At 43.9% G+C, this 25,030-nt stretch overlaps 1 protein-coding gene across 2 annotated transcripts; it reads right to left on the bottom strand.

Moving 5' to 3' along the window:
- Positions 1-434: 434 nt before the first annotated feature.
- HCF208 (chaperone (DUF2930)) lies at positions 435-19,425 on the bottom strand. Of its 2 annotated transcripts, XM_086525537.1 has the most exons (8): positions 19,160-19,425; positions 18,833-18,945; positions 18,280-18,351; positions 14,088-14,228; positions 13,818-13,968; positions 1,158-1,247; positions 665-669; positions 435-572 (listed from the first exon to the last, which is right to left on the bottom strand). In XM_086525537.1, exons 1-8 carry the CDS (start codon positions 19,368-19,370, stop codon positions 450-452), a joined length of 906 nt encoding a protein of 301 aa, XP_086381663.1. In that variant the 5' UTR covers positions 19,371-19,425; the 3' UTR covers positions 435-449. The 2 variants fall into 2 exon arrangements, with proteins under 2 accessions (XP_086381663.1, XP_086381662.1); XM_086525536.1 differs by lacking the exon at positions 435-572 and having other exon boundaries at positions 582-1,247; positions 19,160-19,413.
- Between the last annotated feature and the right edge of the window lie 5,605 nt (positions 19,426-25,030).

Below are 25,030 nucleotides of genomic sequence, written 5' to 3'. Positions count from 1 at the left end.
TTGAAAGGGACATGCCCAAACCTTCCTACATACAGCTCTGGTACACAAAATTGTCCACCAACATCAATTCTTCTAGCAGACAATTAGCAAACATTGACAATCCATTGACAATGAACTACATTACCACAAGTAATGACTAGTGTAATAAAAGGTAGGCATCATCAATCTGAACACAAACGGATGGATAAATGGTGAAAATTCAATCATGCCTAACACACGCACACACATGTGCAGACTCCTCTTGAAGCAAATGCATGTTCACATGTGGACAAGAGTGCATGCACACGGGCACGCCCAATAGCCTTCAATGTCTGTATATGAGCCTTGGTGATCCTTCTGGGTGGTATAATGGATAGCATGCTGATGCAATGCTTACATGCAATGCTTACAGTTAATGCGACAATGACAAGAACAGAGCACTCGTGAACTTCATGTTGCATAGTGAATTGTCAGTTGATAGGAAGACCCTCTCGATTAAGTTGTAGCCTGCACATCAATCCCTTGCAGATGCCATTCACATTTTGTGGTATTTCTTTTACCCCCCAAAAAACAAGGTGAAAGGTCACAATGGCCTGCATAAAGAGGATGAGAAAGAGAGTTTATGACCCACTACTCAATATCTCTCTTAATAGAAATAGGACAACAGATGTCAACTCTGTCTCACATGGCCTGCATATACATAAGACGACGTGTAGTTAATGCCCCTCTTACAAGAAAATGGTTAGCCATCATTAGCTTGCCATGTGGCACTGGTCGACAAGCTTTATCCAACAGTCCAAAATGCTCCCGAGAGTTCCATGCTTTACTAAGACCTTATGTAGGCCAAAAACAAAACTGGCTTGAGAGTGAGGCTAGAGAAATATCACAAATTGTAATAACCAAGAGGCATTGTACTAAAAGTGCTAGACCATGAGCAAGAAAAGATTCTGCAAGATGTTCAATAAATATTGCTGGCCTCCCACTCTAGCTGCACTACAAGGGAACGTGGGGCCCGATATATAGGAAGTGCTTTTGGGTCAAATTTCAGACCTTGATTTCGTAACAGGATGTTGATCTTGACTTCAGGAGCTTCTTTGCTAGCCATTCTATCCACAGTAAATCTTTCTGACTGAACCCATTCGGGGTACTTGATAGCAAAAGAATAAATGCCTTTTTACATTTTGTGATTTCCTCTACAGAACTTGAATCAAAAGGTACAACAAGTGAGCAAACCACACCACTTGGAATGAAGTCCCATGCTAATTTATCTGTGTCAAGTACATAAACACAATAAGCCATTATCTAAACTGAAAACCAAAGGTTCAAGAACAAAAGCCTCCCTCTCCTGGCATCTACTCTTTTTCTGCTACCAGTGTTTATTGGCCACTTCTTATATTTTAGAACTTCTCCCAAGTAGGAAGGTGTTTCCCCTCCTCTCGGCATCCCCACCCCATATTATACCTGTGCATGGCATGTCCACTCTTTCCCACACTTTTCAGCATAGATATTGATGACGTTCAGACTATATAGACACAGGGGGGGATAGAGTGCACAGTTACCTGGCACTTGGATGCCCTTGTTGCTTTATGCGGACGATAGTGATCTCATTACTGACTCACCCAGATGGGCTACAGATGCAGTTGGATGCGTTATGGAGCTATGCAGAGATTAGACATTTGTCGGTGAACCCTGGCAAAACCAAGGTGATGCTATTTAACATCACAGCAGTGGGTAAGGGCATCAACACCAATGTTTACTTTTGGTTAGAAAGTGGTAGACTATGCAGAGTCCTAGGAGCCCCCTCTTTCTGTATTAGAGAGGCAGCAGCTTCAAGACTGACATGAGGATATGCAACCCTTGCTCAGTTGGAGCGGATGTGCTCACTGGTGCAATTTCAGAAGCCCTGCACAAAGCTATGGCTGTTTGATAGTTGGTGACATTCACATAATAATGTATGGAATACAGATTTGGGGGACTAGTCTAGACATCATAGTCGGTCTGGTCAGATGTACGATAAATAGAGAGAGATGAAGAAAGAGAGAGAAATGTTTAATAAAGTCTCTAGAAGGCCAAGGTGGCCCATGAGACCAATCAAGGGGCAGGTGAAGATGAAATATCATTGTCAAAGGTACAAACATGAAATTTATCATCCCAACTAAATCTATAACTAGATAAAAATATATTAAACTCCTCATGGTCGTAAGCTTTTGTGAGTCCTACTCATCCCAGAATCTCCGTCAATCTATGCCTTGAGAGGGAGAGACACTCCAAAAGTTGTCGTCCATTGTTCTTGCAATGACATCCAATGATCGATCGAATTCATTGGTGGTGACCAAGCTGTGAACATGGTCCTTTTGGTCGTGGACATCCCAATTTGCAATGGAAATAGCCGTATCCACTGTCATCCCTCTGGAGTCTGGTGGGACATCTCTCATGTTGTAGATCGTTGGGTAGGCAAGTGGACTTTGCTAGAACTTCTAGAGCTGCTAGAGTGACAACAAAAAAGTCTGTGAGGTTCTGTCACTGTGCCTCTATGGAGTTAATTTCCTAGTATCCACCAACTTACTAAGTGCGGCGAGGGGACCTAGATGACTTTGAACTGAGCCTATTTACTACTGGAATTCTAGTGCCGACCAACTTCCCATCTGCGGGTGAAACTATTGTTTCACATTGGCCATACAATGTCCGACCATTTGCAACTTCAAAAAGAGGGTCCCAAAAAAAACCAAAATCATCGGAAAGAAACCAACAACTCAAGTAGGCAATTGCCACGTCCTCGTGACAGATACAAATACAATCCACCTTTTTTCAAACAATTTTGCGGGTTGTGCCTTGGGTATTTGGTCTTTCTTCCCACTCCCTGTGTCATTTTTCAAAAGTTTTTAGGCCCTTTCACCTTAAACCTAGGTATAGGTATAAGTCATGACTCATGAGGTGATTTGTAAATGTTTTTTCAAGGTTCTTTTGGAAACACATCGTATTTATCCAAACCGTATGATATAATTTTAAGTACACTGAACTTTTCGATACTTTACTGAATCATACCGACCGTACAGTGACAACTATGGAAAGAGCCCTAGGCACCTCTGGTCCTCAAAGTTCATAATCTGGTGCAAAGGTCCAAGGAAAAATAGTGGTACCTCCCCTTGAACTCATAGTAAACGGTGCAACAACATATAAAGTGTTCCTCTAACTCCACCTCAAGCTGACACATCTGGCATATGGGGTCCTCTTGTGGTATACCCTCCTATTTATTTGTCTCCAATCTTAAATTGTGCGACGAGGTTCGCATCCCCAATAGCACTCCTGGTACCATGCAAGAGGTGTATGTTCATGTATGGAGGGTGTATGATAAACCCATCTACAAAAGTATGCAGAAAATGGCTTTGATCATGTTCCATTTTCACGCCCAACAGTTGTGAGAGTTTGATCCATGTACACTCTATATCCAATTTCACAATATCCAATTTCACAATATCCATCCAAATAACGCAGTTCAAGTCTGTGCGACTGAGATTGAGAAAAGGACAATCCAGGCTGTAATCGAAGGGTGTGAGAGTGGGCGTGTGCAAAAGCGCGAGAGAGGAGAGAGAGAGACAGGAGACCACAAACGCTAGATGTAGGAAGAGGAGGCAACCAGCCCCCCATGACTATCAGAGCAAGAGACTCTGCAATACAACGTATCAGATGTGTCTTGGACACACGATTGCAGTTCTCATCCTCATTCCACCCACAGACAAATGGGCAATCTGGAATAGCCAATTTAGTGGTTTTGGATTTATTGAAGTCTTACATTTCGGATCGAAAGACTCTATGGGAAAAGTACTTGCCCTTGGTGGAATTTGCCTACAACAACACGGTTCACTCTGTTGCTAATTGGACTATTTTCTTATGATTAATCTTTTCTTTTTATGATATTTTATTATGGGCACTAAGAACTGTTAAAAGATTGTAGCTACAGGAACTGCCATCAAGAACGGACAACTCTAATGTGTCATTTGATGGGTGACGGTAAACATCGCGAAGGAGTTTCCGTAAGTTCGGTGGAAAGGGCCGGGTTACGAGTGCCCCTGATGCGTCACATGATGGATGACGGGTGCATCCGTAAGGGGGCATCCCGTAGGCTAAGGAGGAAATCCGAACTGAGTAAGAAAGTACGCGTAAGAACGCAAGCACAAGAATAAAGATGGCTTCAATGACGCTTTTTACGAAAAGCAGGAACAGTCGCAGGAGGACAGATGTTTTCCCGCGAGGAGTCTGTGTCTGCATTGCATCTGTGTCGTGTCCTGCACCCGGAGACGCCTGGAATGTGTCCGTGTAGCATTGTTTTCACTAACTGAGTGAGTTTTAAAGTTTGAACAGGTTCACACTTTATTTTATAAAGTGACCGGTCACTTTTAAGTGACCGGCCCCTTTATTAAAAAATAAAGCAAGCAAGGCTCCTAATAAAAAAAAGCCAGCGCTAAAACTAAGGCAGGGGGCTGAATTGCGATCTCTCTCTCTCCTCTCTCTAGGAGCGCCAAGCTCTACTTTTGGACCCCTATTCCTGCCGGGTGTTAGACCCTATAAAAGGGTAGCCAGCGTTTCAGTTTGGGAGGGCCGGAAGCAGCAGAAAAGCACTAGCGCTAGCATTCTGGAGCAGAGACTGGCGACAGAATTTTGCAAGTGTTCGCGTGACGACTGAGTACGGAGGTCGATTCTCCTAGCAAGGAACGACAGGTATAAGGTGTTGATACGCATTGAGAATTGTTGCTCTCTGTGGTTTGTTTTGCAGGAAACTCCCGTCTCACGGGAAGGCCCTTCACGTGAAGTACAGCTTCACGCCTAAGTCCCTTACGGGAAAGTACGGCTTCACGCCTAAGTCCCTTACGGGAAGGAACGGCCTTGTGCCCAAGCCCTTTACGGGGAAGCACGACCTTCGGGTCTAAGATTACAGAACGGAGGGGTTTCCTCGGGTTCTCGTGCTTGTATAAGAATTCTCCCTGAATAAAAGAATACTCTTAACGGGGGGGAACCAGCCCATCTTCTGGTCCCCAATACTGTGTCGATCTTCTCCCTTCTCTCATGTTTTCAAAGAATTATAATTTTCAGATTTTCTAAGTGCTCGTGTACGCTCCCGTTTTGTGACAGTGGTATCAGAGCTCGGACTCCTCTCTTTCTCTGCAAAGAAGGACGATTCCGAGAAGAACGGGAAGAACCATGTCGAGCCAAGGGAGAAGCGTTGAAGAGGAGCTTCAACAAGTGCAAGCTCAGCTTGCGGAGTTGCAACAAATCTTACTGTTGCCAGACATCCAAAAGCTTTTGGGCGGAACCATTAAGAAAGAAGATCGTGGATGAAGCACACGCTTCGCCTTATGCGGGTCATCGGGGTATTCTCCCTACGACCTTAGCAATGGAAAGATATTTCTTTTGGCCTAGCTTTAAAGCAGACTTTGATAAGTATGTCAGGGAATGCTTGGTTTGCCAAAAAGTGAAGTATGATCGGCATAAGACGCCTGGGTTGCTACAACCTTAGCCTGTGCCTAATGAACCTTGGGAAAGTATTGCCATGGACTTCATCATGGACCTCCCTAGAACTCAGACTGGAAATGACGCGATCTAGACCATTGTGGACAAGTTTAGCAAGCAAGCACACTTTATACCGGTCAAGAAAACGATCAAAGCAGATTATATGGCTAGGGTCTTTCTAGCACAGATCTTTAAGCATCATGGAATGTCTAAGTCTATTGTGAGTGATCGAGATCCTCGCATGACACGAAATTTTTGGCGTGCCTTGATGGAAAATCTTGGTACAAAGCTGAATTTTTCATCTGCCTACCATCCTCAAACGGACAGGCAAAGTGAGATAGCCAACTCCACAGTATTGGATATGTTAAAAGCTTATGTGTCAGACCGGCAATCTGACTGGGAGAAATATTTGCCTCTTGTCGAGTATGCGTATAACAATACCACACACTCATCGACGGAGAAAGCACCTTTTGAGATTCTCTATGGTAAGCCTTTGCTTCCACCGATCCTTTTAACTAAGGATAAGATCTTTGCAGCAGATGAGTTTGTCCGGGATTTGGACACCGCCTACGGACAAGTTAGGAGAGCTATTCTACGCTCTCAAGAAAAGCATAAGAAAGCTGCAGACAAGCACAGAAGGAATCTAGACTTAACAGCCGGACAGTTAGTCTTACTCAAGTTTGAGAAGGCAAGACTTAAGAAACAAGCGTCAAATAAGGGGAAAGTGGTAAAACTTTCTACCCGATATTATGGGCCGTTTAAGATCACTGAGCGAGTGAATGATGTCGCTTTCCGATTAGAGCTACCGCCTAATTGGAAGATCCATAATGCTTTCCATGTCAGTTTACTCCGGCCGTATCTGGGACCGCCTCCAAGCCAGCCTAGTGCTGAGGAACCTCCTGAGGTTGAGGAAACAGAAGAAATACTCCAACCCGAGCAGACAGTAAGTCATCAAGAGCGGCCTCTCAAATCCGGAAAGATAACACGGAAGTATTTGGTTAAGTTTAAGAACTACTCGAATCTAGATGCTCAGTGGATGACGCAGGAGGAATTAGCAGCTTATCCCGAGATACTGGAGGTATATGTCCAAGCACTACAGTTGAGATCAACTGTTTAGAAGCCCGAGGGATGTTGCTAATTGGACTATTTTCTTATGATTAATCTTTTCTTTTTATGATATTTTATTATGTGCACTAAGAACTGTTAAAAGATTGTAGCTACAGGAACTGCCATCAGGAACGGACAACTCTGATGTGTCATTTGATGGGTGACGGTAAACATCGCGAAGGAGTTTCTGTAAGTTCGGTGGAAAGGGCCGGGTTACGAGTGCCCCTGATGCGTCACATGATGGGTGACGGGTGCATCAGTAAGGGGGCATCCCGTAGGCTAAGGAGGAAATCCGAACTGAGTAAGAAAGTACGAGTAAGAACGCAAGCACAAGAATAAAGATGGCTTCAATGACGCTTTTTACGAAAAGCAGGAGCAGTCGCGGGAGGACAGATGTTTTCCCGCGAGGAATCTGTGTCTGCATTGCATCTGTGTCGTGTCCTGCACCCGGGGACGCCTGGAATGTGTCCATGTAGCATTGTTTTCACTAACTGAGTGAGTTTTAAAGTTTGAACAGGTTCACACTTTATTTTATAAAGTGATCGATCACTTTTAAGTGACCGGCCCCTTTATTAATAAAATAAAGCAAGCAAGGCTCCTAATAAAAAAAGCCAGCGCTAAAACTAAGGCAGGGGGCTGAATTGCGATCTCTCTCTCTCCTCTCTCTAGAAAACGCGATTTTCTCTCTCCTCTCTCTAGGAGCGCCAAGCTCTGCTTTTGGACCCCTATTCCTGCCGGGTGTCAGACCCTATAAAAGGGTAGCCAACGTTTCAGTTTGGGAGGGCAGGAAGCAACAGAAAAGCACTAGCGCTAGGATTCTGGAGCAAAGACTGGCGACAAAATTTTGCAAGTGTTCGCGTGACGACTGAGTACGGAGGTCGATTCTCCTAGCAAGGAGCGACAGGTATAAGGTGTTCATACGCATTGAGAATTGTTGCTCTCTGTGGTTTGTTTTGCAGGAAACTCCCGTCTCACGCGAAGTACAGCTTCACGCCTAAGTCCCTTACGGGAAAGTACGACTTCACGCCTAAGTCCCTTACGGGAAGGAACGGCCTTGTGCCCAAGCCCTTTACGGGGAAGCACGACCTTCGGGTCTAAGATTACAGAACGGAGGGGTTTCCTCGGGTTCTCGTGCTTGTATAAGAATTCTCCCTGAATAAAAGAATACTCGTAAGGGGGGGGGACCAGCCCATCTTCTGGTCCCCAATACTGTGTCGATCTTCTCCCTTCTCTCATGTTTTCAAAGAATTATAATTTTCAGATTTTCTAAGTGCTCGTGTACGCTCCCGTTTTGTGACGCACTCTTCGACGGGGAAGGCACCATTTGAAGTAATCGAAGGTGTTAAAAAGATTCCACCTTTTCTAAGCACCAAAGACAAGATTTTCAAAGGAGATCAGTACACGAGGGATTTGGACACTGCTTTTGCCAAGGTTCGCGAGGCTCTACAGAAGTCTCAAGCACGGCATAAGAAGTCAGTAGATAAACACAAACGCGACATGCAATTGAAGGAAAATGATTGGATGCTCTTACGCTTTGAGAAGGCATGTCTAAGGAAACGAAAGGGAAAGGAGCGGCTTTTTCCAAAGCTCAGCATGAGGTATTATGGCCCTTTCCAGATTCAAGAGAAAATAAATGATGTATCCTTAGACTCAAGTTGCCAGACACTTGGAAGATTTACAATGCTTCTCATGTGAGTCTATTGAAACCTTTTAAGGGTGAAGAGCTAGTTGACAAGGAGCCTGATAAGCAACCTGAAGTGGAAGAGAGCAAGGAGATACTCGTTCCAGAACAAATACTGGCTCACAAAGAAAGGAAAGTGAAAGGTAAAGTGATACGGTGGTTCTTAGTGAAATTCAAGAACTATCCAGCATTGGATGGAAAGTGGATGGAGGAGGAGAAAATAGTAGATACTCCTCAGATACTGGAACTTTACCTTGAGGCTTTCGGTTTAGATGCGTCTATTCCGAGAGATCCTGCATATCAACAGGATAGAATCTGGTGCAGACGAGACTGCACAAGAGGGGAGTTACTCCGCTCCTTTGTCACAGATTACCTAGATGGAATGAAGTCACCGATTTTCCTTTGGATTTCAAGGACACTGATGTGCTAACAGTATTCTGTTGTATGACTTTATGAATAAAGAACTTGAAAATGGGAATTCCCGAAAATGAATCTGATTTATGTATACACTCTCGTGTGATATTGTTTGAGTGCAAGATTGAAAGACAAAATGACTGTAGCATTACGGTCTTCAAATTCTATAGACATGATTGCAATAAGAACTAGTTAATCCGACATCAGTGAGGTCCAGTGTGGATCTAGATGCGATTGCTAAATACGTTGCCAGGAATCATGGGTCTTAGATCTGGATGAATTTTATGTGATTTGAATTGAGTAAGGTCTGAATGTGCACTAACTGCCGTCTTTGTGCAAGTGCTAGATTTGTGTGGTTTAGTGCGTCGGTACTTAAGAGTCAGTGTCTACTGAACTGGTTTATGGCTTATGTCTCTTTTTGCATGCATAATCGAGGGCGATTACAATTCTTTCAAGAGGGAGGTATGTCACAAAATGACATGGGATATCCACCTCGACAACAGATTTGAGATGATAAGTTGTTCCAACTTATGGGGTCCCGTCCAATGGGGCCCTAGGGACAAAAGGATTCAAAAATAAAGCCTAGCGTGGGGGCTGCTGACGTGGCATGCCGTACACACCCACCGCAAATTGCGTTGGCTTGCTGACGTGAGTCGTGACAGACCATACAAATTTCCGCGTTTTGCGGTATGTACAGATTTATACGTTTAGCATTGGCTGCCATAGGCGCTAGCTTTTGGGGACAAGATGCTTTTGGACTCATAGCTTTTCATGTAACTGCTTTTGAGAGCCTTAAGGGCCTTTAAATTGAAACCTAGGGCCACTCTCTGGCTCAGTTTGGCTGACGAGCAGAGCAGAGAGGACCCTCGGGCGTTGTAACTTTGCTCATGCATTAATACAAAAATAAATACGGAAAGGGGCACGAGTCTTTGGGGCCAATCTCTCTAGGCACAGATTTATGCCGAGCCGTGTCGACTCAATTGAACTATGATTAAAGTTGTGAAGTGTTTTTAAGTGATTCTCTCGTGTGTCGTGACAGATTCTAGACTTGGGGTGTCCAAGTTTGTTACAGACAGTTTTGGACCTCGTCCCATCAGCTGCAGATAGAGACAAGTAGATAACTTTGGTATCACCAGAGCGGTGGATATTCCAACTATGCGACTTAGAGCAAAAGAGAAAGGAGCATAACATATGTGGATGCCAAGTATATTAACGCTTTCATTGTCTCTTCAGAGAGGGATTCGGGCCTCTGCCCAAGGTGATGGATTACGATGGTCAAAGATGTCGGGTTATTCTTTTTGGAGCTACGCACGCACAAACATGCTCTATCAACGAGTTCTACATGAACATCTTTACGCTATTTAATACTAATACATCAAGTCAATCTGGTTTGAAGTGTCGTTTTTGAGGCGTCAAACGAGGCCCTTGAGGTTGACTGTCACGAGAACCTCGAGGAGTTGTTTGTTGTGGTCAAGGATTCTAATTTGTTGCCAGACTTTCTTTTGTAGTAAACTCTAGCTTTCCTTTCATATGTTTGTAACCGAACGCATCATGGTCCATACGTTCTTGCATCGTGGATACTTGCTTGGAAAGGCAGTACTCCTCTAACGGTGATGGTAGTCCAATTGTGTATCGCTTGCACTACTCCTCCAAGGGAATCATCTTAAAGAAAACAATGGAAGGTAGACTTCGAGAAACCTTTGGTTGTAGTCTTCCACGGTCTTCGTGGCAAGCATTTTTAAGTTTCCCCATTCTGACAAGATCTGGACTTCAAACAGGGAGGTCATGTAACTGCGTGCAAAAGTAGTCTTGAAAGCCTGCCAAGTCCTTGGAGCATGCGGTTGGGTAGCAATTGAACTCCACCACTGCATAGCATTATCTTTGAGAAATCACGCAATTCGAGAAATCTTTGATTCTTTTGTGTGGTTCCCCAAACCATAAATGTTGTCAAATTGTTGGAGGAACTGCAAAGCCTCCTTCAAATCCTTCACTCCATAAAAAGCGAAAAGTTTTATTGTTGTCCCACTATCCTTAAAATCTTTTCTTTGGTTTGGGGAAAACCCCGGATGTGGAAAGTAGGGGCATCGATAAGGGCTCCAACCATTGTACCTAAGTGGCCGTGGTGGTGTCATAAACTGTTGACGTATCAAGCCACTGAAGAACGGAGCCAACCTCCAGATCCAGGCCGAGGAGCCTAAACCCTAGAAGCAGCAGCAGAAGAAGTTTTACCAACTTATGGAACCCCGTCCGATGGGGCCCAAGTGACCTAAAGAGATTAAATAAAGCAAGACCTACACACACTCAATCGCGTACATAGATGATAACGTGGTAGTTGTACGAACGTCCCGCAATTTGCGCTAGCTTGTTGGTGTGGCATTGTGCGGACGCCCGCGATTTGCACTGACATGCTGACGTGGCAGGTGTACGAATTTCCATGATTTACGCTGGAAAGCTTTGGGCAGTAGCTTTTGGGACCAGATGCTTTTGAGTTTGAAGCTTTTCATGTAAACTGTTTTTCATAGGCCAAGGGCCTTTAGATAACTGCAGAGGGCTCAGCCTTTGGCACTCTTCCAGGTGAAGGTGCAGAGCGCGAGTACCGATATTGTACTGAGTCCAAGCAATATAAAGAAATACCGAAAGGGGCGCCAAGGTTTGGGGCCAGTGCTCTCCCAGGGTGGAACTCCGCCACTCCCTGTCTCGTGTGTCGTGCACTCTATTTCTTTCAGTTCACTGTTAATTGAAGTGCTTAAAGTTCTTCAATCTGCTCTTTTCTGTTGGCACGTGGTGCCCGTCCCCTTTACAGGTGGTGGCAACGGGGTTGCACTGAATCAAGGTTCGATGGATGTACCATGTTCCTAAAAACTCCCCCAATTGCAACAAAGGGGTGAGTAGGTTGCCAGTTGGAAGCTCATGTACTTTTTGGTGTCAGAGGAGGTGTTACCACATGGACATCAAAGGGGAAAACATGTAGTTCAACCTTCACGAACTATTGAAAACTTCGCAGCACAGGGATATTTTGTTGAGGATGCCGCGAAAGTATGTCGCCAAGCTCGTCGAGAAGAAGCTGCAAGTACCCTGTAGAATCCGGAAACTCCATGGTGCTTTGTTTGTCCTTGGTAGGACGAGTATGCTTTCAGAAAAGCACACGACTAGAGCTTTGATACCACTGTAACGGGATGGCACCACGTGCCAACGAAAAAGAATAGACTGAACAGACTTAAGACGCCTCCAAACAACTGAACGGAAAGAGATGCATGACACGAGACACAATGGAGAAATTCCACCCCAAGAGAGCACTGGCCCCAAACAATGGTGCCCCTCTCGGTATTTCTTTATATTGCTTCAACATGTTACTCTAGCAGCACTCCTCTGCACCTTCCACGCGGTAGGATTACATAAAAAGCTAGTAGTCTAAAAGCATCTGGTCTCTTAAAAGCTAGCACCATTGGGGACTCTCCGTACAACACCGCCACGTTATCAGTCTCTGCAATTCGCGGGAATCTGTACACTGCCATGTCAACGCTTTTTCCAGGCATCCGTACAATCTACCATATCCACATGTCAACATAAAATTCGGACGTCCGAATAATCCGTACACTGCCACGTCAACATGTCAACGCTTTCCCCGGGCGTCCATACAATCTACCACATCAACATGTCAACGCTTTTTTCGGGCGTCCATACAGTCTACCACATCAACAAGCATCCGTACAACATGCTACCACATCATCAATTTGTACGCAAGTCCTATGTGTGTCCGTGTGTGTGTCTGCTTACGTTTAATGGCCTTAGGCCCCTCGGGCAAGGTTCTTCAAGTTTGTTGGGGGTTACGATTAATCCTAACCCTTGCTTAATATTGGGGCCACTCGGCGAGGATTTGTAAGTTGGTGATAACTTTGTCTTCTTCTACGTCTGCTAGGTTTAGGCCCTTCAGCCACGACTTGTAGGTTGGCTAAGGTTAGGCTTGAGGAGCCCTAACCCAATCAATCTTCAGTGGCTTGACACGTCAGCAGTTTGCGACACAGTCCTAAGACCTGGGTCGATTTTAAATTAGCCTTCTACCCGAGTTTTCTTGATGACACATTTGAAGTCGACATACTTGCACCTTGGTCAAGACTGCAGATGTACCCCTCAACAACAACAAGAGGCCTCGCCCTTTAGAAGGATTGATTCCAGATCTAATTGAATAGCCTCGACATGATACATCTGGAGAATGTCGACTTCCACCTTGGTCAAGACTGCAGATGTACCCCTCAACAACAACAACAAGAGGTCTCGCCCTTCAAAAGGATTAATTCCAGATCTAGTCGGATAGCCTCGACATGATGCATCCGAAGAACCTTGTAGAGCATGGGGGCGAGTTCGCGATAAAGACGCACTTATTTTCTTCGACCCTGGATCCGCCAAGAATTTCATCTCCACCGACATGGCCGCCCGCCTTAGCATTGACGAGGGGAACTCCATTGAAGCCCAGATGGTGAACGGCACTTATGGCTCTACGACAATCCTTTTTGCACATACCTCAATTCTGCAAAATCATAGGAAGACAGAAAACTCTACAATGCATTCTTATTATTGGAACTTGGCCAATGTCCTATTATCCCTCACGTTTATCTCATCAAGTTTGCCATCTCTTGTAAATGTGAAACAGCCTTCAAGGCAAGGACTCTCCCTATTTTGAAGATGATATATCCGCGACTATGGAGATACTACCCAAGCTTCAAAATCCCTCAATCTCACAGATAACAGTTATCCACACGTCAGTTTGAAAAGCTCAGGTTGTCATCAATGACATGCACACCCCTAACGCCTGCAAATCCACACTCGATATGCAATGGGTATGCAGACTTACAAACATACTGACTTTGAAGCTTGGTTAGTACTTCCATAGTCGCGGATGTCAGCCACAGACGTCAGTTTGAAAGACTCAGGTGGTCATCAATGACATGCACACCCCTAATGCCTGCAAATCCACACGCGATATGCAATGCGTATGCAGATTTACAAACAAATGATGCAAATTATGGGAACGAGAAAACCAGCTTCACACAGTTGTAGGTTAAAAGTATCAGTATGAAAGACAACATTCTGAGCCATGGTAATCTTCAGTTAAAAAGACATTCTCTACCTGCCTTAAATGGTATGTAGGTTAAAGTGTTGCATGTAGAAACAGATGATTTCTTCACCATCTCCTCCAACCACCCTATAACATCTCCTTCAGCCTCGCTTGGAACATCCCAGAAACCTCGAGCACATAATAACTCTTCATTCCAAATAACCTATCAAGCACATGCTCACTTTGACAATAAGATGCACTCAGACCAAAGTACAGAAAAAATTTTATGAATTTATATTTCTTCATAAAGTAGGGCTCAATTTCCACAGTCATAATACGTACTAAAGATGTAGTCCTTGTATTCTTTAACAATGCATAAGATCCCCATGCTAATTCTTCCTTCTCTTCGAGCAGGAGGTTTTTGGATAATGCAAAAATCTGCCTGCTGTTTGGTAGTAAAGTTGCTGCATCTGGCCTTCCTCCCTACAAAAGAATGACAATAATAAAAAGGTAATGATCATGACAATTTTTAGTCATTTTTCATTGCAAGATTACAAAAGTGTATTTTAAGAGACACTCTATAAAATATATGTTCCTGCCCTTATGTTTAAAAAGGCTTAAGATTGTAATCAAGTACAGTCCCTTTACACTGGTATCAAAGCTTCAGTCGTGTGCTTTTCTAAAAGCATACCGGTCCTCCCAAGGACAGACAAGAATGGCGTTTCTAGATTCCACAGAATATCTTTCTTCTCGACGAGCTTCGCGAGTTCTCTTGAAGCATCCTCAGATCTGCAGAGCTTTCAACAGTATTTGAATTACATATCGCCTCCTCTATTGCCTCAAGTTGTTCCTCCTCCTCCGGCACAAAAACAGAAGGGCTTCTAATTTACCACCTACTCAGTCTTCGATTCCGATCGGGGAAGTTTTCAAGAATATGGTTCAATCTCCTGGTTGGAACTTCGCAAAAGTATTGAACAGTACCGGTGCAACCACCTCCACCCCGGATACAATGGTTGGAGTCCTTATGGTTTCCCCTATTACTATCCACATCCCAGAGTTGCCCCAAATCAACCAAAGGATTTCAAGGATGGTGGATATATAATACAATTTTTCATCTTTTCAAGCACTAAAGATAGGAAGAAGGCAGTTCCTACAACAATTTGACAACATCTATGCCTTGGGAGCTACACAGAAGAATCGATGATCTCTCGAGCCGCAGGATTTCTCAACGATAATGCTATGCAGTGGTGGAGTTCCATAGCTACCCAAACGCATGCTCCAAGGGGATTTGGCGAGCTTTCAAAAATATTTTTGAAGCTACATGACGTCCCTATTTGAAGTACAGCTTCTCGCAGAATGGGGTAACCTAAAAATGCTTGCCACAAAAACCAAGACTACAACCAAAGGTTTCTCAATGTTTACCTTCCAGTGCCTTTCATCAAGTTGATTACCTTGGAGGACCATTGTGAGCGCTCTACAATTGGGCTACCATCACCCCTACAAGAATATTGTCAATGTAAACAAGTATCTACTATGCAAGAACTGATGGACCATGCTGTAGTTGGTAACAAACTTATGAAAGGAAAATTGAAATTTGTTACAAGAGAGCAACCAACCAACATTCAAAATCCTTGACCACAACGAACAAATTCTCAGGATTCTTGAGACAACTCGATTCAATCGGCAAGACCTCATTTGACTCGATGCAACGAGACACCCTACTACAAGAAGGCCGATACATTGAATGTTTCCAGACGAGACACACTTTACAACAATTATCCCACTAAAGGGGATACACCTCTAAACAACCACCTGCAAAGCGAGCCAACATTTATGGCATCGCTCTTGAAGGTTCCAATGAATTATGCAGAGCTTATGGAAAAATAAATGGCTTCAAGACACTTATCTTCTTCAACCCAAGAGCCACTGAGAATTCCATCCATCCAATATTAATATTCTTGAAACAGATGGACTTCGAGTACAATCAACTCGCTTAAAGGTTGTACCCCTCATTGGTGCTCTCCCATTCACCATCCAAGGGTACCATGGCAAAGCAGATTTTCACATCATGCAATTGGGAAATTGTGATGCTCTTTTGGGCATGCCTTGGCACAACAAGAACGATGCGACCATCCAGATTCGATACTGCACCATTACTGGCAGCAAAACAACAAACCATTCATCCTTACACTTCGACTCACAAAAACCAACCCCGAATGATTTTAAGTTTAATTTGTATTAAGATACTCTTTGAACCTTTGTTTGACAATATTGTTTGAAATAGAGATAATCTGTTTTGAGCTTGTTTTGGTGCCGATTTAACATTAATTGGTTTTGATGTTGCTTTCAATAATGTCTGAAGATCTTTGGCTCAGGCTTTCCTAAGAGGATTGTCATGTTAGAACCTCTAAACGACGCAGACGTAGTCTGGGGAGAGTTTAGTTGTATTTGGAGCCTCCAAGCGACGCAAGCTGCGATATAGGGAGCGTTTGGTTGTATCAATCCTCTAAGCTCATGGCCCGAACCTTTTTAGGTTATTTGCAGGGAGAGTGAGAAGGTAGTCATTGAATACCTTCATGTCTAAGACCGTTTGTCTGGGAGGGGTGTTGAGCGGTACTCTCTGTTTTTATATCTTGTAACATGGATCTGTAAGCATCTTTATTGCATCGTGATGTGTCAAATTGGGTGAGATTGCCTGGGTATATAATTTTAGTGCAACGAAACACCCCTTTAAAGATCAGCGCGGTTTAGGTGTGATGGCTAATTTTGCTATGTCAGATTATCAAGAGCTCCGATATGGAATGAGAAAACTGAATGCCCCTCAGGATCGACCCTTGGAATGACCCTTTAATATTTTTCTAGCTTGAGTTGTTTTGCAAATATAATCGCGGACGATCACTCTTCTTTCAAGAAGGGGGATGTCACAAACTGCTCACGTGTCAACCACTAAAGACCCAGACGGTTAGAACTCCCTAAGCCTAACCCTAGCCCACCTGCAGATCTTGAACGAGGGGCCTAAATCCTATTAGAAGAAGGAGAAGCACAAAAGATTTACCAACTTACACATCTTCGCTGAGGGCCAAAACAATAAATGGGTTAGGATTTCTACAACTTCCACGAACCAATCGAGGGGCCTAAATCCTTAAAATAAACATGAACTCACACACACACACACACGCACGCAATAGATTGCGCAAAGGCTGATGACGTGGCAATTGTACAGACGTTCCACGTTTTGCGCTGAGGGATCCTGATATGGCAGCGATGTACGAACAGCCCTATGGGCGCTCGCTTTTGGACCATATGCTTTTAGAACTTGCTACTTTTTATGAAACTGCTTTTGGATGGGCTTAGGGCCTTTGAATATGTGATGTGGGCTCTCTCTTGCAATCTACCAATGGAAGATGCAGAGCAGAGCCACAAAGCTGTAACTTGTTGAAGCAATATAAAGAAATACCGAAAGGGGCGCTTGCAGTTTGGGAGTGGAACTCCGCCTATTAGAAATTGTTGACGTGTCAACTTTCAAGCCACTCAAGACTTGAGCCGCCTTGTAGATCTCGACCGAGGGGCCTAAACCAAAGAGTAACAGCAACAGAAGAAGCAATAGAAGAAGCGTCTTACCAACTTACAAATCCTCGCCGAGTGGGGCCACTCTTAAAAGAAGTCTTTACCAACTTATGGACCCCGTCTGAAGGGGCCCAAGTGACCCAATGACCATAAAATAAGGCAACACTAACACACAAGCAATCAGCTGACGACATGGCAGGGTCTAAGCGGACGCCCCCGCAAATTGCATTGACATGGCACTGTACAAACTGTCGCAATTTGTGTTGGCAGCTGCTAACGTAGCAAAGCTATACGGAATTCTTATTTTTGCGTTGGATAACCTTTGGCGCAAGTGCTTTTGAGACCAGATGCTTTTCAAGCTGATGCTTTTCATGTAAATTGCTTTTGGGTCTAGGGCCTTTAAATAAGACCCATGGGCTCTCACTCTGGCAGTCTACCCGCGCGAGATACAGAGCATAGCCATGGAAGTTGTACCATGTTAAAGCAATATAAAGAAATACCGAAAGGGGCGCCAAGGTTTGGGGCTAGTGCTCTCTTGAGGTGGAGTTTAGAAGTTGTCTACCAATTTAATCTCTGAACAAGGTACCCTTACAAGAATTGTTTCCCATCCATGTTGAATCTACTCGGTTCTTTTCCGTTGGCACGTGGTGCCTTTCCTGTTGCACCGCCACTCCATGTCTCATGTGGATTTTCTCTCTCTTTCTATTCTCTTGTTTGAAGTTCCAAACATCTGTCTTAGTCTGTTCTTTCAGTTGGCATGTGGTGCCCGTCTTGTTACAACCATACATACTATTGCCTAAGCTTCAACCTCCTACAACTGAAGCATACACTGAAAGAACAGTGAAAAATTCCTATAAGCTAACATGACACTCTGCAGCATAAAGACCTACATGACGAGACAAACTACAAAACTCATCAGCATGCCAAATGTAATAGGATTGTAAAAAATGAAAGTAGGTAAACATACACTTAAACTCCTTCCAATTGAGGGTAGGCTGATCGATAGGATAGAATTACAAAGGCCAACGAGCTCTGACCTCTGAAAGTGAAACAAATCACAAAAAACTTAGCATGTATAACATGGAAAACCTCATCATTACTTGCAAGAGTTACAAGTACTTTACACTAGACCCTAACTAAATGCAAGTGAGTGAGAAATAATACATGCTGTAATCATATTTTACGAACAATAAGTAGGTGTTACTATGACACTTCAATATTTCAACTAGCAAAATGTTACATACATATATACATACACACATGCATGCATGCTATAATGGATGTATGTGCCTATGTATCATGGGCCCATGCAGGCATGGTAACCCAGGAAGGTATGCATGCTTGTCAAAGGAACAATGAACATGGATATTTCAGCAAGATCCCAACAGGATGCCACAGAAGGCATGCAAGGGTGATGCAAAGAGTACCTTATATAACCATGACCAAGCACTGCCAAAATCCTCATTTAATGTGGAAGCCATCAGACAAATAAAAGAAAGATGCTAGTGACAATAGGATACCCATTGAGCTGCTGTTACATAATCTGCACCAAGGAAGTGATTCAAAACCAGGACTGCCCCAAAAGCTATGCCCAGTACACGCGGCAAATCAGAATCATCAAATCCTGGAATGCCTGGTTAAAGGAACAGGATCATATTGAAAAATTTGTGGCTATCAGCAGGTGTGTGCCTTGTGTACTCTCTCTCTCTCTCTCTCTCTCTCTCTCTCTCTCTCTCTCTCTCTCTATGGAAGTGGGGTGGGTGTGAGTGTGTGTGTGTGTGTGTGTGTGTGTGTGTGTGTGCGCGCGCGCCTTCGCGTGCGCGCGTGCGTGTGTGATGAAATGCCACCTAGAGTAAATCGGAAGACAGAGACATCTACGCTTGATGACGAGGGCGGGTCCTGCTGGGAGGCTCGAATGGAAACCCAGGTAGCGCCAGCGGGCGAGGGTGAAGGTGAGGGGGATAAGGGCGTCCAACGAAGTTGAGAAGAGGCCTTGCGACGCCCACAGGCATAGAACGGGCTGCCGCAGACATATTTGCTCGAGGCTATGGTAGCCATTTGACAGCCGCCACTGTAGTAGAGTTGAGCTAAATGAAGTAGCTACATTGAATTGCGTCAATCAATGTTCGGGAAAATAATTCAAATTAGCTAGTTACTTTAATTAGTTACTAGTAGTATGGGGTACCCAATCTTAGAAAATAAAAAAACCGCTCATTAGTTGGAGCTAGAAAAGGGAAGGGAGAGAGGTAGATAGGAGCAAAAGGAAGGTGATTAGTGGAACTAAAAAGGGAAGGGTGATTTTTTTCTCTCACACGTGTGTGGCTCTCTCTCTCTCTCTCTCTCTCTCTCTCTCTCTCTCTCTCGTGTTGCAGGATGATAGCTTGCAGTGTGTGCGCGCCAGATAGGGCTGAGGGGAGATGTAGGAGAATCAAACAGCTATCACAAATTTCCTTCTCTCTCGCTCCTCTCTGTGTTCGAGTGAGTTGTTGCAAGGCCCCTTCATTTCTGTGTCCGAGCGAGTTTTTGCAAGGCCCATTCTCTCTCTTTCTCTGGTTGCGCAGCGATTCTCTATGTCCCCTCTTGCTTGCTCTCTCTTTCTCTCATCGCGACAATGGTCGCGCTGATTCTCTTTGCCTTCCGTCTGCGAGAGTAGTCACTGTTGTATCGCAAGCGTGCGTCATTGCTGCATCGTCAAAGGGAAAGATGCGGAGACATCTTTCAACTATTGCAATTTTGTAAAAAGTATGCCAGTAGTAGGGCATACCCGTTGCCCTACCCGTTTGAAGAAATGTATTGATAGCTAGAATCTAACGTGATTCTACTTCCAAATGAGAAACTAGAGTATGCATGAGCCATGTGTCTCTCCTTTCTGTTTCCCATGCATGCGAGATCTCTCTCTCTCTCTCTCTCTCTCTCTCTCTCTCTCTCTCTCTCTCTCTCTCTCATCCACACACACACTGCATACAAACTCGGATACTAAGGAGGTGGTAGCCCGTGGTCTAAGGCAGCTCGATGAGGAAAAATCTGCAGCGATTGGATGAAGGACAACAACCACAAGCACATGTGTCGCTCCTGTTAGGTTGGCAAGTTGTGCGACAGCAAGGGTAAGTCAACCCTAATGCATAGCTCTGCGAAAGAACGCTGAGGAGGAAGGAGAAGGGGGGCTTGTAGACGGCTGGCGCGTCACCATGTGGGAACGTGCTCTTAGAAGATGGGCAGTGAATCACTTAGTAATTACTAAAGTAATTACTACGGTAAACCTGAAGCATATAAATAGGGCCCATTACTTTGATATCGGGTTGGCAATTGTTATCACTTGTATTAGCGCTTTGAGCTATAATTGCACTTGAGCATCAGTGGAAGTATTATCGGCTACACTTTCTCACTCTGTAATCATATTCACTGTAATCTCAATCATGATATATATACATTCCAGTGATACTTACTTCTCAACAGTCTTCTGAATCTGAGTCTGAACTTTATTCCAGTCTTTAAGTCTGATTCTCATTTCAGTATTCATATTTCAGTTTAGTCACTGATTTCTGTTTAGTCTGCTATCTGAACTCTTCCTACTCTAAGTAGCTGAAATCCTTCAACACTGGAATTAGCTGTCTCAAGAGATCAGCTCCAATTCCATTTTGGCGATCACGGTGGCTAGAGTTGAAGCTCGTTGACTGAAAGACTCTTCTCCCATTTGAAGTTTTCAGCAATGGCACCAAAATCCAATCGTGGCCGGAAATCTACCAATCGTGTGGACCCCATTCCTGAGGAGTCAGGAAGAGAGTCTGATCCCAAGCAAGAGAAAATGACTGACACTGAGGCTCAGGAGGAGCATAGTCAGGCTGATGAGGCGCAGGACTCACAGCATTCCAGTCATTCTCGACGCCGACGGGCAGAAAGGGAAGCACGAAAGGCAAAGAGTTCCAAGAGTTCTCAGTCTCGCCAGAAAGAGGAGCATATCAAAGGTAGAAAGGGAAGTCACCGCACTTCTAGCAGACAAAACAGAGAGGATATTGATACTGAGACAGAGACAGAGATTGATTGGGATGCTGACACTGACAACTGCAAGAAGGCTCCCAAGCGTCAGTCTGAAGCCAAGAAGCGAACTGGTGGAATTAGCAGTAATTGGCATGATTACTCTGCTTCCCTGAAGATTTCCTTTCCCGTGTTCAAAGGAGGGAAAAAGGATGATCCTGATGTTCACATACAAGCTTTTGAGCAGTATGCTGAACTAAAAACCATCGATGAAGATGATTGGGGGGAATACTTTCCACAAACCTTGAAGGAAGCAGCAAGGAAATGGTATTACCATTACCCTGCATGCCAACTGAGATCATATAATAAATTACTTAAGGCCTTCAGGTTGGAATATTCTGACAATCGAGGAGATGAGGATATTCTCTGTGAATTGGATCAGATCAAACAACGGAATTTGTCAGTCCGCAGCTATGTAGAAAAAATCAAAGAACTGACCAGACAACTGCAAGAACTACCGTCTGAGAAGAGATTAAGGGCATGGTTTCTGAATGGGTTCAGAAGCAAGAAGCTGAGAGAACAAGAAGTACCAGCCCCTACAAAGAAATTCAATGACCTGGTCCAGCGAGCATTAAAACTGGAACAGCATGCTAAGAAAGAAAAAAGCCACAAGAAGCGAAGGACCAGTAGCAGTAGTTCGGCTACTGAAGCTTCTGATTCCAGTGCAACGTCCAGCAGTTCCGAGAGTAGTTCCAATGAACGGACAAAGGACAAATCAAGGAAAGGATCATGGACCAAGAAAATTGAAGAAATGGCTAGGCAAATTGCAGAGATTAGCCACACAAGACAACCGGTCCGGAAGATGGAGACTTGGTGTTCAAGATGTAAATCCAAGGACCACATTTCCACGGAATGCCCACAATGTACCTACCGCAAGGCCTTCGGTCACCTATTGTGCGCATATGTCGCACGTGTCAATGCAAGGAACTTGCCGATAAACCGTGTGCGAGCCACAAATGGCTCCAAGCACACAACAAGCGTAAACTAGTAAGCTCAAAGAAGGTGATGGTGTGTCACTCACCGCTCTACGCTTGCTTCGTGGAGGATTCCTCGCCGCGAAGAAGAAGGAGACGCCGCTACGCCGCGCTCAACCGCTTCACCGCCGTCGTGCCTTCGTAATGCTCGATCGCCCACTCTCTCTCTCTCTCTCTCTCTCTCTCTCTCTCTCTCTCTCTCTCTCTCTCATACACACACACACACAAGGAGGTGAAGAAGAAGAAGATGGAGATGGAGATGGAGCAAGAGCACTCTTCTATTGCACAAATGAGAGAATGAGTGAATTTTAGGTTTAGTTGACTTTTATATGAGCTCGCCCCATTCACACTTGGGCGCCCATGCTTAGCCAACTAATCCCTTGAATGTTCCAGTTAGAGTGCGCCGGCGATCACTCTTACCCTTTTCCTATTGGACCGACAAGCCCGGTACCTGACTCTACCAAATAAATAATACAATGTCCGCCGTAGGTTACAACATCCGTTGTAGGTAATAGGGTGTCTGTGAGCCGTGAGGGTTAACATGCCCCCCTTTCTGATGTAGATTCCGTCCTCGGAAGCTATTGAGTTGAAGCTTGTTATGTCCACGTTGTAGAGCATCTAGATTTGAATCTGCAAGGCAAAGTCACTGTTTCAGCAAGCGGAATTATATTTCCATAAATCATGAGGGGAATGTAAAGTACATGTGGAAATGAGTAAATGCAAGATTTATGAAATGTTAGACTGCTATTAAGGACAAATAAATCGCACTTTGAGTAAATTAATTAATCAAGAGTTTTGGGCTTATGGGTGAGTCTATCAATTAGTTAGCTATGACTAAGGTTAAAACAACTACTCTAGTACTAGCTAAGCTAAGAAGATTATCTAAATGCAAGATTCCCTAATCGTGCTTTTCAGCTTTGATTAGCCAACTAGCTCTCACAACTTCAAACAAAAGCTTGAAATGTTAACTGTAAGCTCGATGGAAGTCTTTTAAATGTCATTCATTTTTTTCTTTTTCTCTTTTTTACTTTGGTTCACAATCATTTGACGTGTGTGCTTATTTTGTATGTCCGGGGCTTTTTGCTTCTCAAGGAAAAGCGCCCACACTGGGAACCTCTAGGACTCTAGTACCATAGACAATACATGTGAGTGAAGTACCAAATCAAGCAAGGATTTCTCTTCCAGCATTAGATTTTTCATTTGTGGCACTTATGTTTTTTGCTTCCATTTCCTTTGTATTCTCACTAGTGTTTTTGTTGTTTAAGTGAGCAAGATTCTCTATGCCTTAAACATTCCTAAGGTCTCAAATACTCAGATAATTTTATCAGCTAGGCCTAGTGGTCAAATAAATGAGTTAACTTAAAGTCATGGTCTCCTAATCTTAAGGCTCATCCATAAGATTAAACTCTAATTCCATCAACTTAAGCAAAGACAAATCTATACATCTATAATGGCAGATAACAAACATAACTATTACACTCAAACAAACCATGAAAAATCATTATTAGCAATTATACATATCCACCAATATGAATCATGGAAAGTAGTACACCTGGAGGTATGGAGTTGCTCATTTCGTCGAAGCAGATGTCCTCAGCCATGTGGATGGAGATCCATATAAGTCCTACCTAACACATCCAAAAAACAAGCACTATACCTCTAGGAGGCATGTCAGTGTGAAAAAATTAAAACTCCTAGAAAACAAACTCAAAACACAATCCAGACCCCTAACCTACCTATCTGTCATCCCTTTTAGAATCAAGGAAAGAGGATATTATATAAACCGGGTGGCCACCCTAAGGTTAGGCCTCTATCCTCATCATCTAGATAAACAAAATCATTTTCCGTGAGGCCATAGTCTTCCTCGGTCTCTATTATTTCTTCTTCATCATCCTCTTGCGCAAGCGTGTTAATCAAAAACCTCGCGATGCGTGGATACTCATCCTGTGCAAAAGAATAAGCATGTGCCACCGGAGAAACATTCGCTACTGGGTAGGGATCACTAGTTATCCATAGACGTATCAGCCATTCTAACTCCTCAAAATTTCGCTCACGTGCAAGTCTCTCTACCAAATCCCATTCGCAAGAAAGTACAGGGTAGCAGATGTACAAATAGATTTGGTTAGGTCTTTAAAACATGAGTTGTTTTTGTGTGTTGCTTGATGTGACATGGTGAATTTAGACTTATGTGTAGGATCTGATAGGGTGCTCTCTCGTTGCTAGTCGCTCTTGCTCTTTTACTTTTTTATCTTGTTTTTGTGAGTATAAGGCTTTATATATACATTCCCTAAGATTGGAGATTAAGAGGTCAGGGAGAAAGGTTGAGACGGACGCAAGTGAATGATGGATGTCAACAAACACTCCCCACTTCCTTGGGTAGATCATACCGAAATGATGTCGTCACCCTTTGAAACCAGTTGTTCCAAGTTGTTATAGGTGAAGGTTTAACCAAGAGTTTTCGATCGCTCTATGCGTTTCATCTAGTTGCAAGGGTGGTAAGGTACTCTCCCATGATTTTATTTGCAACATCGTTGTAGGTGGTGAACTTACAACGGGAGGTGTAAACTCTTTCTTGCTTGTATGGATATGTACAATGGTAGGTGGAGGTTGTATCGAAGCTTCTATTTCCGTATAGGAACTACATGAAGAGCAAGAAGCTTCATTTGCTTTCCCTATTCCTAAGCTAGGTGGAACAAATCGTTCTTTCTT

The sequence above is a fragment of the Adiantum capillus-veneris genome, chromosome 12 (assembly GCF_014529385.1).
Source record: "Adiantum capillus-veneris isolate H3 chromosome 12, ASM1452938v2, whole genome shotgun sequence".
Lineage (NCBI taxonomy): Eukaryota > Viridiplantae > Streptophyta > Polypodiopsida > Polypodiales > Pteridaceae > Adiantum > Adiantum capillus-veneris.
Note: the sequence above shows the minus strand (reverse complement) of the source record. Positions and strands in the feature narration are given on the sequence as shown.

Bases quoted from the DNA above. Each gene is read 5' to 3' on its own strand.
- HCF208 (XM_086525536.1), bottom strand. From the start codon at position 19,370: ATGGCTACCATAGCCTCGAGCAAATATGTCTGCGGCAGCCCGTTCTAT. The intron at 13,969-14,087 runs GTACGTATTATG...TGTGCTTGATAG, and splicing joins ATACAAGGACTACATCTTTA to GTTATTTGGAATGAAGAGTT. The intron at 1,248-13,817 runs GTAGAGAATGTC...TACTTGACACAG, and splicing joins CTACATACCATTTAAGGCAG to ATAAATTAGCATGGGACTTC.